The following is a 15,215-nucleotide window of genomic DNA, read 5'->3' as shown; positions in this document are numbered from 1 at the left end:
CACCCTTGCATCCTTGTGGGAGTAGGGCTAGCGGGCTTCGTCAGCGGGTGGGAAAACATCTCCACTGATGGATAAGTACTGGACGCTCTCGCCCATCGACATACTGTAGAATTCCAGCAGAAGTGTCTGCGGATACCACTAGTGGCCTGGCAGGAGCAGCACATCCCTCAGCTCCTGCAGGAAGTACAGTCCATGCTAAAAAATGGGGCAATACAGCTGGTTCCAAAGTGACTCTGGGGTTCCAGAGTCTACTCCAGATACTTCTTGTTAAAGATGACCAGGAGCTGGAGGCCCATTCAAGACCTGCAGCGCCTCAACAAATACCTCGCGTCTCAAATTCAGGATGGTCACGTTGCAGCATGCGCTCGGCCAACTGGTGGAAGGAGACTTATTGTCATTGGATCTAGCGGACACATACTTCCACGCCCCCATTAACGCAAAGCATCGGAAGTCCCTGCACTTGGTGGTGCAGGGAAGGCACTACCCGTTCAAGGCCCTTTCCTTCAGACTGAAGTGGGTGCCCAGGGTGTTCACAAAGTTGCCTGGGCCAGGTGCGGCCCATCTGCATCTACAAGGGATGTGTACCCATTCATCGACTGGCCCATTCGTGCCAAGTCCAAGGAAGTAGCCGTTGAACAGACGGAGAGGACAGTCTGCCTGCTGACAGATCTGGGCTTCTCCGTCATCCATCCAAAATCCTGCTTGATACCATCGCAGAACGTGTTATTACTGGGGGCCAGGCTCAAAACTGTCTCCTGCCTGGCCCCTCGGAAGAGGATTCCGGTCATGCTGGGCAAGGTGCAATGGCTGCTGGCACTGAAGACTGCCACGGTGCGGACCATCAAGTCGCTGCTCGACATGATGTAGTTGTGCATTTTCCTGATCCGAGACTGCAGGTTGCGGATGCGACCCAGTCAGGAATTCCTGGACACTCAGTGGATCTAGGTGTCCGGAAGCTTTGCATACAGGATTGTTCTCAACGAGGAGTTCCATCGAGTGATCAGGTGGTGGGGTTTGTACCCCTACATCGCCTGGGGCATGAATTTTCAGAGCCCCCCATACCAGGAGACTGTCACCATGGATGCTTACCTGAATGGCTGGGGAGCCCACACCAGAGTCTTGTGGCTACCAGAGGAGTGATCTCCACCTCAATGTCCTGGAGCTGTTGGCAGTGTTCTGGGCCCACAAGTCATTCCTTCTGCCACCTCAAGGGCAAGGCTTCACGGACAATACCACCAGTGTTCTACATCAGGAAGCAAGGTGGGAACCAGATCCCCAGTGCTCTCCAGAGAGGCGCAGGACTTGTGGCACTTGCCCGTCACCAAGGAACTGTTTCCTTTCCACCTGCCGGGGGTTAAGAACACCATCGCCAACTCCCTCGGCAGGGAGCAGCGCTTTTGGCATGAGTAGGAGCTTCAACAGGATCAAGTGGACAGCCTCTTCCTCAGATTGGGCAGACCCCAGATCGATCTGTTTAAGATGGCAATGAATTCCAAATGCCAGAAATTCGCCTGCATCTTCCACCAGCGGAGGAGCATGGGGGTCGCGTTTTCCTTCCTGTGGAAAGGCCTGTTATTGTACGCGTGGCCTCTCCTGCTGCGGGTCATCCAACGCAGAACAGTGCCGATGCAGGATGGTCCTTGTCGGCCCGGCGTGGCCGAGGCATATTTGGTACCCAAACCTTCTCAGCCTGTCAACATCACCTCCAGCCAAGCTGCCAGTGGTCTCGGATCTGCTCACCAGAGAATGGGGCGCAATCCTGCATCACGACCCAGGATCTCTGAACCTGAAGGCTTGGCTCCTGCAGCTCAGAGGGTACGAGTTGCTGGCGGACTGCAGGGAGGTCCTTGCCAGGGCCACAGTTAACTCTGAAGTGCTTCTGACACAGGTGGAAGCATTTTGCTACGTGGGTCTAGTCGTAGAAGATCAACCCTCTTGAGGGTCACAGCCCGGCAGATTCTTCCTTGCTTGTCCTTGGCCAAGACGGGGCTGGCACACACCTCTATCAAGGTGCATCTGGTGGCGATCTCCCGCTACACCAGGTCTCAGGACGGTCTTCTCTTTGGTTCCACCGTCTTATCAAAGGACTGTTTTGATCGTTCCTTCTGGTGAAGTCCCCTGCCCTGGCGTGGGAACTCATCGTGGTTCTGAGGGAGGGGTCCCTTTGAGCCTATGTATCAGGCCCTTCTCAATTTCTTTTGTGGAAGACAGCTTTTCTTGTGGCCATCACATCTGTCAGGAGGGTAGGTGAGGTCCAGGCCCTTTCCAGCAAACAGCCTTAGCCGACTTTTCATCACACAAGGGTGGTGCTGCGGACACACCCCTTCATGCCAAAGGTTCTGTCAGAATTCCACCTCAACGAGCCTTTGGTGTTGCCTGTGTTTTTTCCAAAACCTTTGTCGCTGGCTGAAAGGACTTTGCACTCACTGGATGTGGCTCATGCACTGAAGTCTGTCACAAGTTTTCGGAAGACATTGCAACTATTTGTGAACTTTGCCTTCCCATGGTTCATAGTACCATTGTCCAAGGCTTCCGTCTCCAGGTGGCTCTCTGGCTGCGTCACGCACTGTCAACAGTTGGCAAACCGACCACTGCCTGGTCGTCCAAGAGCCCATTTCACCAGTGTTATGGCTGCAACAACTGCGCTCCTGTCTTTTGTGCCCCTGCTTGACATCTGCAGGGCTGCTACGTGGAGGTCCACACAGACCAGATTCTCCTGCATCGATAGGGATTCCAGAGAGTAGTCCAGGGTCGGCCAAGCAGTGCTACGCAACCTGTTTGTTTGAAGGTGAGCCTGGTGAGGAGGCAATAGTACTTGATTCTGTTGAGCCTTGCCACCTCCCGTGGATGTGTATTGTTGTACTACTATGTATTCTTTATTCATGAGCATGTGAATCCATGCCAGAGCCCATGCTAGAGAAGGAACAATTTACTTACCTGGAACACTTGTCCTCAGCATGGGTCGGGCATAGATTCACTTACAAATCCTCCCTCCTGCCCCTGTGTGGCTCTTCTTGGTCATACTGCCACTTTACGTGCTACCAAATCTGGAGATGGCTGCCAGAGGAGGGGCTTAGGGATGGGGGCAGTATGACCCAGAGCTCAATGATTGGTCTATAGGAGAATGACAGTTTGTAAGTGAAAGTGAAACTGTTTTTTCTTTTACTGAGGATTCCCGGCCTGACGGGGCATATTCATGAGCATGTGAATCCATGCCAGACCCATGCTGGAGAACAATAGTTGCAGGTAAATAACTTGTTCCTTGTTAGTCACAGAAACCTGGTTGTGATTGCTACGACGTCTCATTACACTGCTGTCTACCTGACCACTTCAAATGCCCACAGGTAAAAAAAAGGAAAAGAGGACGACTTGCAATAGCTTACAAATATCACCTGAAAATAAAAACAGACAACCTGATAAACATCAAACTGCAAATCCCTGGTCCTTCAACTTACTGTGAGCTCAAAACAAACGTTACATTCATACTCCTCTATAGACCTAGGACGCAATCGTCATAGACACCTTCATAGAAGCCATCATGAACCTGCCCATCAAACATGATCACCTGATAACCCTCGGGCACTTCAACATATGGTTTGAAGAAGAGAATGTTAACTCAGTCACTAATCAAGCAGCCAGAGTCAATGAAACTGCGCCAGATGGTTAAAGGAGCAACGCACAGCAGGACAAGCTTGCAACACAATCCTAGTCAACAAAAAACTGACCAACTATTATGGAGCGACCACCTCATATTTTTTGTGATCAAACTACCAGATGAAGCACTCAAACGGACCAAAAGCTCCCTGCAATCTGGAAAAGAAACGAATACCAGCAAACGTAACTTGAAAGAACTGGAATCCGCAACTATCGACCGCAAACCTGGACGGACCCTACCTAGACGAAAAAGCAGACCTAATCCAGGAATGGATCGCCAAAACAATAGACTGCATCTCCCTGGAAAAACCCTACATCCCATAACAAAAGAAAGCAGTGGCAGGATGGTTTACATCCCACTTCAATACGATGGAAAAAACAAACCAATAACTCGAACTAGAATGGATGAAAAACTATGACCAGACAAAAAAAATATACAATCAAAAACAAAATGGAGCAAATAAAGAGGAAATTCTCAAAGCCAAAAGAATGCAAATGAATCCCAAATGCCACCAACATCCAGAAAGAACTATTCAACATCGTAAATGAAATGGAAAACCCACCTGGGTGCAATACAGGTACCTTCCCAAAAACTGATTATCTTGCAGACAACTTTAAAAATTAAATCACTGACCTATATTGGATCAAACAAAGCAGACCAATCAACCAGACTGTGTACCATGCCCCATCTACCCTGGAACCACAGAACTAGCTGCAAAGCTTCACCCAATTATTGGGGGAGAGATTTCTCATACTGGTGAAACATAGCAACAAAGCAGGCTCCCCAATGGACCCCTGCCCACCAGACATCTGTACATTAATCCTTACACAGGGCACGACATTGGAATGCCACAAACCTCTTCACCCATTCGCTCGCAACAGGAGAATACAGTGGGCCATGAAACCAATTAAGGATCCAACAGGCGATGTGGAAGACCGCTTGAACTACAGACGGATATCAAACATTCCCTATCCGGCTAAACATCTAGAGACCGGTCTACGAACAACCACTGGAACATGTGGAAAGCCACCAACTATTGGACCTGCACAAGCTGGCTTCAAAGCCATGTGAGGGACAGAGATGGCACTGATCTTGGCCCTGATGCTGCTCTACCTCTCCAACATTTGACAGCCAGCCACAACATCCTCTCTAAGAAACTGGAAGAAATGAGGATCGACACAGCGCTGCTCTGGATTAAATCTTTCCTATCGGAGCACAGTGTGGAGAAAATCATTCAAATCTGTGCCGCGGATACCACCTGTGGAGTACCAAAAGGATCCTCTTTATCCACTCCTCTTCAACATGACTCCACTAATCCACCTCATCAAAAGGCACGGCCTCACCTGCTACAACTATGCAGAGGACACCCAAATCATCTACAAAATCGAAGATGTACAAGACGAGATCACAACGCTAGTAGGCTGTTTCAAAGAACTTTATGAATGGATCAGCACAAAATGCCTTAAGGTCAACCCATGCAAGACAGAAATCAAGATTGTATCCAAAAACCAGGGAAGCAACCAATACATCCCATGGCCCACAGAGGTAGCCGTGCTCACTTGACCCAAAATGGTCAAAAACCTTGGAATCCTAATGGATAATGAGCTTACCCTGGAACCACAAGTAAACACAAAGAAATACTTCTTGCATCTACACATGATCAAAAAGATTCTAACATTCCTCTCCTTTACACAAAACACTGGCCATGTCACTCGATGTCCAGGATAGCAAACTGCTTATACCTCGGAATGCCGTTTTATATACTGAAAAAAACTGCAACGTATACAGAACACAGCGGTCAGACATCTCAAACTCTCAGTAAGGGACTCCATCGTTAAAGATGCTACATTGGCTGCAAGTCAAAAAACGAATCGCATTCAAAACAATGTGCATAACATACCGAGCAATTCACGGCCAAGGAGCAGAATACTTGCAAAAGAAAATGACCATTTACTAGTTAACCAAAACACTACGATCCACCAACGACATCAGCCTGGAAGCTAAACCATACACAAGAAAAAAAAAAACTTGGTGGATCAGCTTTCTCTTGCCTAACTGCTAAAATTTGGAACCCCCACCCGAGATTTATACGAAACATGAAGGACCATCTAAAATTCAGACAACTCCTAAAAATCAGGCTCTTCAACTCAGAACTGGACTTGAACAAATGAACAACCACAGCCCACAAAATGAACATATAAATGGCAAGACTGAGGACTAGACCAGACCTTGACAAAGTGCAGGGAAGTAAAGACTTAAGAATGGGAGGGAGACCCAGGTGCACCTGTTGCATAGAGGGCCCCAACGAAAACTAAGAGATCGGAACGTTCTAAGTTGAACCACAGAGGGCATAGTGGTGACCAAACACAAACTATGGAGCCATGGGAGCTCAAGGGCCTCTCGGGGCCCAGAGAGGCGATGGTGGTTGCACACAAGGATATGCAAGAGGACAAATCTGTGTAGACCTCCATTAGTCTGAACATGGCCAGGGGAGGCGGAGGAGGCATTATTGGGAGAATTTTAATTTCAAATTGTCCTCTCACATATCCCTCTTTAATATATTCAAGTCTGCTTGTAACTTACTTTGGAAAAGTTGCAAGCAGACTTAATATATCAGAGATGAGGAATATGTGGGGGAACATGCAGTCGAAAGAAAGTTACCACAGGTAAATAACTTTTTTTTTCGTCTGTGCCGATTCCCTTTAATGTTCGAGATCCTTAGCACATTTGCTGGACTCGGGGCATGATAATTGTTACTTCAGAGTTAGTGGGACTTTTTCCCCACTCCCTCATGTGTTTTTGTGACTAGGACCTTTTGGTTTCTTACTGTTTAATGAAGTCTGGTAAACTCTATAGGCATCTGCCTTTTGCATAGTGACGCACAGCACCTTTTTGTGCAGTGCATTGAAGTCCCTTGGACTCCTCTTAATGTTTAAGTACATTCCCTTAGGTGACCTACTGTTCCCACGAATAGTAAGATGACTTTTCATACCTTTTTCTTTTCAGTCCAGCACACACCACCCTTTGTCGAGTCCTTGTTACATCCCACTTCATATAACTTTTTGTTACACTAACTTGAATGGCTGGTGGCAGTGGTTTCTTTTTAGTACTTTTGTGCCATGCATATGCAGGCTGATTCCTCAGCTGCAGTACAGCACCCAAGGGTGACAATTTTCCCAAAATGCCCCTGATCGTATTTTCTTCGCCATTTCTTGTCAGTTCCATCTGGGCTTTTACTCTGTTTAAACAAGGTCTGAGTCCCAGGCTCCAGTGTCTCTGGAGAAGGCAGGAAGTGAGGGAGGGTCCCGAAACTTCCCTGTCCTTTGAATGTGCCTGAGTAAAACCAGTTCTGATTGGCCGGTTAACTGTCCGGAAGTCACCTGCTGGTTGATTGACAGCCCTAGGGATGTGAATGAATGGGAACTTGCTTAAAAGGCGTGGTTTTTGGTACTAGTGGCAGTCGGCCACTGATGGACAACATCCGACGTCGTGAAGTGACGCCAGCAGCACAATCCTGGACCGCAGAGTTCCCGGTGAAGCCCTGCAAGTGTGCTGGACCCGTTTTCGTTTCGACTGGGAATACCCGCAAATCCAGGGATGATTTTCTCCCTTGGGCAGGTGGGACCATTTAGCCTCGAGACGAGCTTCATTTTGGCACAATATCCGACCTGCTGTGACTGCCAAGGCTGCAGAATCCCAATGCCCGGGGACCCCTGACCATCGAGGGCATTCTTTGGAAGTTCAAATCCGGCCAAAACTTGGTGGGCATCCAGAGGAAGCGAGACCTTTTCATCCAGAGTCTAGGCCTGAGGGATCAAATAACTGCCAAACAGAACTGTTCTTCTTTGGCGCTGAGAAAAAGGCACCAAAACCACAAAAGGCTGCTGAATCCAGGAGAATCTATTGCTGCAGAATCCCTCTCCAGAGTGCTGCTGCAATAGCCCGTCAGACTTCCACCATTTCGTCGCCATGACCAAGGACCAGGAAGGAATCCAGCTGGAACCAATTCTTCAATTCTCAGGTACTGTGGGGCTGAGGTTCATCTACCGTTTGCCATTTGTAGTGCTTCCCAGCTTGGGGTACTATTTTAAACCCCACAACTCGCCTGCAGTGGCCTCCCAGCTTGTGCTTCTCAAGGCAATTCTACTTGGGCTTCTGTGATTTTTTTTTTTCCTTTTTTTCTTCCTACTGTTCTTGTAAAACGTTTTCTAAGCAGAGTACATCAGAACTTTGAACTGGCCCATTGACTGGCTCCCTAAAGGCTCCACTTCTGAAATTATTGGCTTTGGCAGTGCTTGTTCCCTCACAGGTTTTAATTGTTGAACACTATTGCTGGCATCCGACTGCTGACATCTGGGAGAATCTAACTGTTTTACTAGTCATGTATGTCCTGGTCTGACTAACTTTTCCCTCCTTGAAACTCCAATATTATAATGGTTATCGTAAATAAGTGCTAATACTGACCAAGTTACCCCACTTTGTGCTGGAACATGTTTAGCGTAAGTTAAGTTTACTCGCCTACTTTATTGCTCTTGTGTAACTGATTCCTAATTTTTTGATTTAATGTTAATATTAGTTGCTGCTTTATAAGAAATGTCTAATTATCCTTGTGTATATATAAATAAATAGTTACTATAACTTTGTAAGTTTACTTGGATAACTGTTTTTACTAATTTCATTGTACAGCTCTAGAGCTCATATTACCCCTCTTAAGATAAGCCTGGGTGCTCAGGCACTCTAACTTGTGTAGTAAAGGCCTATATTAAAAGGTGGATTAAATAATACCAAGTGATGTCTTGTAAAATCTCCAAACAGTTGGACTGTACAAATTCTTACTTAACGGGCATCACCACTAAACCCACAACTATGCAGAGCATATAGGAGGGAGACCCCTTAGCACACCAAAATGCATGACACTCACAGGGACATGTGCCGCAGGTGGCCAATACTGAGTGGGTACGATAAAGCACCACCACCACCAACCAACCCCACAAAAAAAACTCATCTGTCTGCTCGGGTGGTAATAATGCACAGTATACATATTCTTTAATATAACTTAGCTGCATGGCGGTTTCTCCTTATTTTTTGAGTGTTAACTTTGACACAATAGTGCCTCCTTCGTTCAGCCTTGCTGTTTGGTCAACGCCACTGAAGAGTGGCTTTGCTCAACTGAGGTTGTTTAACCTTGCTAACCCTAGATTGGTTTTTCCAATTCCGACCCAGGTAGTGACTTTGAGTCCTCTTAATGGGTCAACATGAGAAGTTTCCCAATAAATGGGTACCCTACGGGTGGTCTGAAGAATGGAGATTAGGCTCCGAGCTTGAATACATGTATTACCCCCTCCCGCCATTGGGAGTAGACTTTAGGCCAATGAAGTTCCTAACATTCCTGCCTGGTTATGATCTTTTGAGTTCTGGCCAGGATCACTTCCACCCCAAAGGATAATTCCTATTGTGGGATTGTCAGTAACTCTGAACTTTCTAATTGGCTTTTTAACTCCTATAGTGTTATTCTGGAACCTGTTTTGTCCAAGTTGGTCCGAAGATTTTGCATTTCCTGCCCCCTACACCTGTTCTAATGTGGACGGTTCACTTTAAGGCACTAGCCCTATTTTCCTGTTAGGGGACGGATTGCTTAAGCTGTAGGGGCCTTAGAGTTATAAGGGGATGGTTATGGAGTGCTCTCACTCTACTGCTTAGTTGTCTGTTAAATTCTAAAGTTTGAGGGATCTCACTTTGAGCTCCCCAACTTTGTACATGCACGGTACTACTACTACTACTACTACTACTACTTCTACACTGCCCAGTAGGTGCTGAAGTCTGCTTTACTGTTCAGTCATTGTCACCGTGATAGTTTGGATCGGGACTAGTGTGGCCTCTCAGAACCCTCCCACAGGTCAGGTTCTGAAAATCCATATGAAAATTGACAATTGCTCAGAAAAAGCCAGTACAAATTCTATGACGCTTACATAAGAGCGAAAAGGGCTTCATGGACTAACGGGAACTATACATCTCCAGCCTGAGAAAGTATTACAATATTCTAATGTTCAATGTTTCCCTCTTTGTAAATAAGCCATGCCATTCTTCAATGTTGCTAGGGGAGAGACTTTTTGTGTTTATTTAGTAAGTTGTGTTGACGGTGTTGAACTGATAAACCTCCACCTGGCATTGCATATCAGTATTGCATGTAATGTTTGATCAGATTCTTCTGTATAGGTAAATCTACCAATTTCAAACTAAATATTCAGTTGAAGGCCACAACAAATGGCAAATGAGTTGTCAAATGATTTTCTTAGGGTTTGCTGCCTGTGTTGGGTGAGCACCTAAATCCCTGCCACTGCTTACTAATCCACTTTTCTTTCCTAATGCCCCATTCACTTAAGTTTGTTTTCTACTAAACAGGCTGGATCCGATACTTTTTCGCAAGTGTCAAGGGGATGCTTTGAGGCTCTGTCACACCCAAGGGTGGAATGAGACCACCAGTGAAGTTATGCCACCAGGGGCGGTCTTCTCCTGCTTATACAGACATGCCTATCGAACAGAGGAGCAAGGCAGAAGGGTATGCCACTTAAATTGGACGTTTGCCTTTACCTTACATCTTTTGCATCATTCTGCATCTTTTTGTTTTTGCATGTTCTTCCTTCGATGTTACATTGTCAGTAGAAGGGACAATTTGGGCAGGATGTTGAGGGTGGCGCAAAAATGGTGGACCCAAGATCTCAACCATTGTCTCTAGAGGCCTCGCCCCTAACTGAAGCTGAAGTTTCTCCGATTGTCATCTAAAGAGGTGTATGAGGCTTGTCAATTCTTGAGCTAGCTAGTTCATGCATTTTCTGTTTAGACAGTTATATTGTGTACTTTTTAGTTCCGTTTGACCTTTTATTGTCTACCTTGATGGTCTTCTACATGTTACATATTCTGTGTTTAGACAATTATCACATCCCCGGTTTTCCTCCACTTGGAAAGTTGCAAATGGTGACAATTGCTTCTGCCACCATTTGGGTAATATTGAGGACTAATCATGTAGGGGATTTTTATAGAAGGATTGAAGTGCTACTATGTCGATCTCCTATGTGCCAGCGCCAATGCAGCCATTCTGTGTAAAATGCTAAGCTAAGACAAATGGTTGTGTCCAGGCAATTGTCTGCCTGGCTCCCCTCCAACTACCACTGGCTTTCCTATTCCTCCTCAGCTTGCTAATACTTTGTTTTTGGCTGATTCCTGCTGTGACACGTGTTTGCGTTCTTTGTTTGGAACCAGTGCTCTTGGCTTTCTTCCATTTTGGCTTTCTTCCATTTTGCCTTTTTCCTTTTCACAATATTTCTTTTCAAAGTAAGGTAGTTCCTGCAGTGCAGATTTGCTGAGCACCATTAACCTGACTGCAGTGTGCCACCAGTTTTTGGATTGGTCTTGCCTATTTTTCTTCAGTAGGTGCACACCACAGGAGTCCTACCTCTTTGCAGAGAGCGAGACTCAAGGAAACTGCTAAATAATAATTTACCCTTCAAGGGCATTTAAGGGTCTGTCTAAAGTGCCCAATATATATTTCAAAGGGATTGGTTCCTCCGACGTATTCCACATCTTTGACAGGTAATCACCACAGCTGTGGTGCTTCGGAAAATTTCCTGCGTCTGACGTCGATAGGCTGTCCTCGAGGGCCTCCTTTGAGTCGATGTCACCGGATGTTATAAGAAGGATGCATGATGCCCGTAGCCTCAGTTCTGTTTTTTCCGCGAACGTGTTCACTTTGGTTTGTGAAATTATCATTTCTTCTACCCTGTGGTCAGGATTCAAGAAGTGTCGGGACTGCGGTTCCAAGATGTCACTTACGGACCCGCACGACGTCTGCCTCTGGTGCCTCGGCGAGGACCACGCCACCGATGACTGTGACCAATGCCAGTCTTTGACGTCAAAGGCCTTGCAGGAGCGAAAGAAGCTGTCGGTAGGTAGGGTTTCCAAACCCCAAAAGTCGAAATCTGCTGGGCTTTCGACCGACGATTCGAGGGGTGACTACGCGTCGGCGTAAGTCCAGGGGGGGTCTTGGTCCCGGAGTGGTTCCTGCCATTCCTCTGCCTCTTCAAGGCATCACGGAAGCACAATCACCGGTCGCTTTCCTCGTCAGAGGATTCCGCCAGGCGGCGGGTAGCTTGTCCTACCAAGCATTCCGCTCCTGCAGAATGGAACACATTTCGTAAGGAAATGTTGGCGATTTTCGAGTCACAGGGCTCCGTTCCGTCTATGCCTTCGAGAGAAGCCGGCAAGGAACGCGCTAGGGCCACCGTTTGCATGCTGCCAGGCTCGGATGGTCGGTGCGATCACCGGGAACCTTCGAGGTCCCAGTTGGACAAGGTGGATCACTCTAGCCATGCCGCTCCAGGTCCTCGACGCCCTCGAGACCAGTAGAGCCTGTGACGTCTTCTAAGAAGATGTCGCCATCAGCGCCATGTCCATCGAGGGACTCTCGAGACTCCGCCTCTGAGGAAGTCATCGGGGCCGAGGCCATCGGACAAGCTCGGGGCACCGCCCTCGAGGTCTGTGTCGAAGCCATCGGCGCCACGCTCTACTTTTTTTTTTTTTTTTTTTTTTTTTTAATACACTCCTTTTTTGGAGTCTTTACCAGAGGTACCCCGTGCATCAGTGGAAACTCTGAAGTGCCTAGTGTGCCCTAGTCCAGGGATTTATTCCAGCCTCTGGATTACATCTTAGGTGGATGAAGGGTCTGAGGAAGGTTTGGTTCCTGATGAGGTTCCTGATGACCTGTTACCTGGTCATAGCCAGTTGGAAGACCTGCGTCAGTCTTTGCATGATGCCAGTGGTCTTGATGCCTCCCCGGAGGTTGAGTTTGGCAGGCCTGAGCCTGGTACGCATGCTGAATCTTCGTACAGGCAACTCATGTCGAGGGTGACTGAGTACTTGGGGTGGTCTGCGCCACCAGTGGATTTTCTACAAGACGACCTGTCAGATATCCTTGACCAAGGTCCGCCCACTGACCCGGTGCTGCCATTTCATATGGCTTTACAGAGAAGTGTGGTGGCGGCTTGAACTGCTACGGAGAGTCTCCCGGCTGGGAGCAAGTTGTTGCCGAAAAAATACCGTCCAGCCAGTACCGACCCCTGCTACTCGACTATGCTCCCCTCCCCGGAGTGTTTGCTGGTGCAGGCGTCGTACCCAACCATCCCTCCTGATGGGGACGACAAACATTTTGTTGGCTGGGCGAAGAAAGTGTTCAGGGGGTATGGCTTTACAGGCAGCCAACTCTGTGTGTGCCTTAGCATGTTTCACTCACACTCTGTGGAATTGTCTCTTTGGCGGCTGAACATATTTCCAAAGGGGAGGAACGGGATGTTTTTCTTGCCCTCGTTCAGGATGGCAAGGATGCCATGTGTGAATCCGTTCAGTCAGGTCTGAACATGGCAGACTGTCAGCCGGTCCTTAGCGGCGAGCACTGTGATGCGCAGATTTGCGTGGTTGCGGAAGTCGGGGCTTGCTCCTGACTTGCAAGCCCGGCTTCTCAACTTGCCCTTTGATGGTGTCCATCTTTTTGGCAGCAAGGCTGACGAGAGCCTTGAGAGGTTGCAGAGCTCCAAAGCTGCAGCAAAGTCATTGAGCGCTGCAGTTCGCCAACCTCTGCCTTTTCGTCCTAGGGTTCAGCAATGGAGGGGAGGTTCCTTTTCGATACTACTCTTCCTTTTGTACATCGAGGGGAGCTGCAAGTCAAAGGGGCCACTGTAGGAGTACCAGAGGTGGAAAACCGGGTACTCGAGGTGCCAAGGCCGCTCGGGCAGTTGCCTCTTTGCTCTCAGGCACTTGCGCAGCCGCTTCAGCTCAGTCATGAGGCCATATCCCATCGTTCGCCGGTTGGGGGAAGGCATCTTGTAGAATGGTGTGACATTACTTCAGATCTGTGGGTTCTGGATATCCTAGCCCACGGCTGCTGTCTTCCATTCCGGCAGATGCCTCACGACAATCCACCTGGGAATCTCTTCGAAGAGTCTGGGTCCGCTCCTTGCGCAGGAAATCAAATCCCTGCTGGAGAAAGGCGACATAGAACTGGTGCCTGTAGCGTAGAGTAACAAGGGATGGTATTCCCCATATTTTTTGATTCCGAAAAAAGACAGGGGATTGAGACCCATCATGGACTTGCATGGTTTGAAAAAAGCTCCTCGGGAAGGACAAGTACAAGATGGTTACTCTCAAGTCCTCCAGGCCCTTCAACTTCAGGACGGGTTGGTGTCTAGACCTCAAGGACGCTTACTTTCATGTGCCCATTCATCCCAAGCACAAGAAGTACCTGAGGTTCGCGGTTGGCGACTCGCATTTTCAGTTTCAGATTGAGCTTGGCCCCGAGGGTCCTTCACCAAGCTCTTGGTGGTGGTGGCAGCATATCTTTGGAAAAGGGGTTTCAAGTCTACCCCTACCTGGACGATTGGTTGATCAGGGCGTGCTCTCCCGAGCAAGTCCTGGATCATCTGTCAGTCACCTGCCACTCCCTTCACAGGACTGGCTTCTCCTTCAACTTAAAGAAGTCCCACTTGACACCTACACAGCTGCTCCAGTACATCGGAGCAGTGCTTGTCCTGTCCCTGGGGTTGTTTCCCTCCCCAGGTGAGGGCTGATCACATTCTGCAGATGTGCTGGTGCTAGAGGCCAGGCTGCGGATGAGGTCCCTGCAGTGGGCTCAAGATGCAGTGGTCAGTCCTTCGGCAGGTTGTCGGATCCCGTTCAGGTGCCGCCCTCGGTCGCCCAGGATCTTCTGTGGTGGGCTGTCGAAGGCAATCTGATGAAGGGGGCTCCATTTTGGCTAACCTGGCCGGAGGTGACGATCGTGACGGACGCATCCCTCACGGGATGGGGAACTCATGCCAACGAGTTGACAGTCAACAGTCGGTCTCCGGAGTCCAGACTCCATATCAATCTGTTGGAGCTGAGGGCCGTCTGGCTAGCCCTGAAGGCTTTTCTGCCGTCCTGTGCGGGGAAGACTGTCCTGATTCTGACAGACAATACAGTGGCCATGCACTACCGCAACAAAAAGGGGTGGGGGGCAGGGTCTCCCTCTGTGCAGAGGCGATGAATCTCTGGTTCTGGGCCATCCAGCAGGAAATTTCGATCTCGGCAGTTCATTTGGCTGAAAATGCGGCGGCGGACGCTCTGAGCAGGCAGAACTGGGTCTCCCACGAGTGGGATCTGGCTCAGGAGATTCTCCTGGAGATCTTCGCCATTTGGGGGACCTCACAAGTGGATCTCATTGCCACCAGTGTCAACCGGAAGTGCAAAAGATTCTGCTTGCGGGAATTTCCCCCAAAAGGACCCTTGGGGGACATGCTCGTAATGGAGTGGTCCTTCCCACTGCTGTACGCGTTTCCTCCAGTCCCTGTCATTCCGCAAGTGCTGCGGAGCTTATGGCGGATTGGTTCCCGAATGATCCTCATTGCTCTGGCATGGGCCAGGAGAACGTGCAACCCGGACCTTCTCGACATGTCCATCTGCCCTCCACGACGTCTTCCCTCCCGAGAGGATCTGCTCTCACAGGAGGGTGGGGGGGGGGGGTCAGGTCAAGTCC

General features: G+C 48.6%; 1 protein-coding gene across 2 annotated transcripts in view; it reads left to right on the top strand.

Annotated features, from left to right (window-relative positions):
• The window catches only part of GLG1 (golgi glycoprotein 1), a 1,453,447-nt gene that overhangs the window by 479,568 nt on the left and 958,664 nt on the right, over window positions 1-15,215 (top strand). For both annotated transcript variants that reach the window (XM_069655141.1, XM_069655148.1), the window contains exon 11: window positions 10,058-10,214. In XM_069655141.1, the coding sequence (XP_069511242.1) occupies window positions 10,058-10,214 (157 nt within the window). The remainder of the gene's footprint in view (window positions 1-10,057; window positions 10,215-15,215) is intronic.

Source organism: Ambystoma mexicanum, chromosome 1p (assembly GCF_040938575.1).
Source record: "Ambystoma mexicanum isolate Mex_15411 chromosome 1p, UKY_AmexF1_1, whole genome shotgun sequence".
NCBI lineage: Eukaryota > Metazoa > Chordata > Amphibia > Caudata > Ambystomatidae > Ambystoma > Ambystoma mexicanum.
This window is presented reverse-complemented; position numbering and strand designations above follow the sequence as displayed.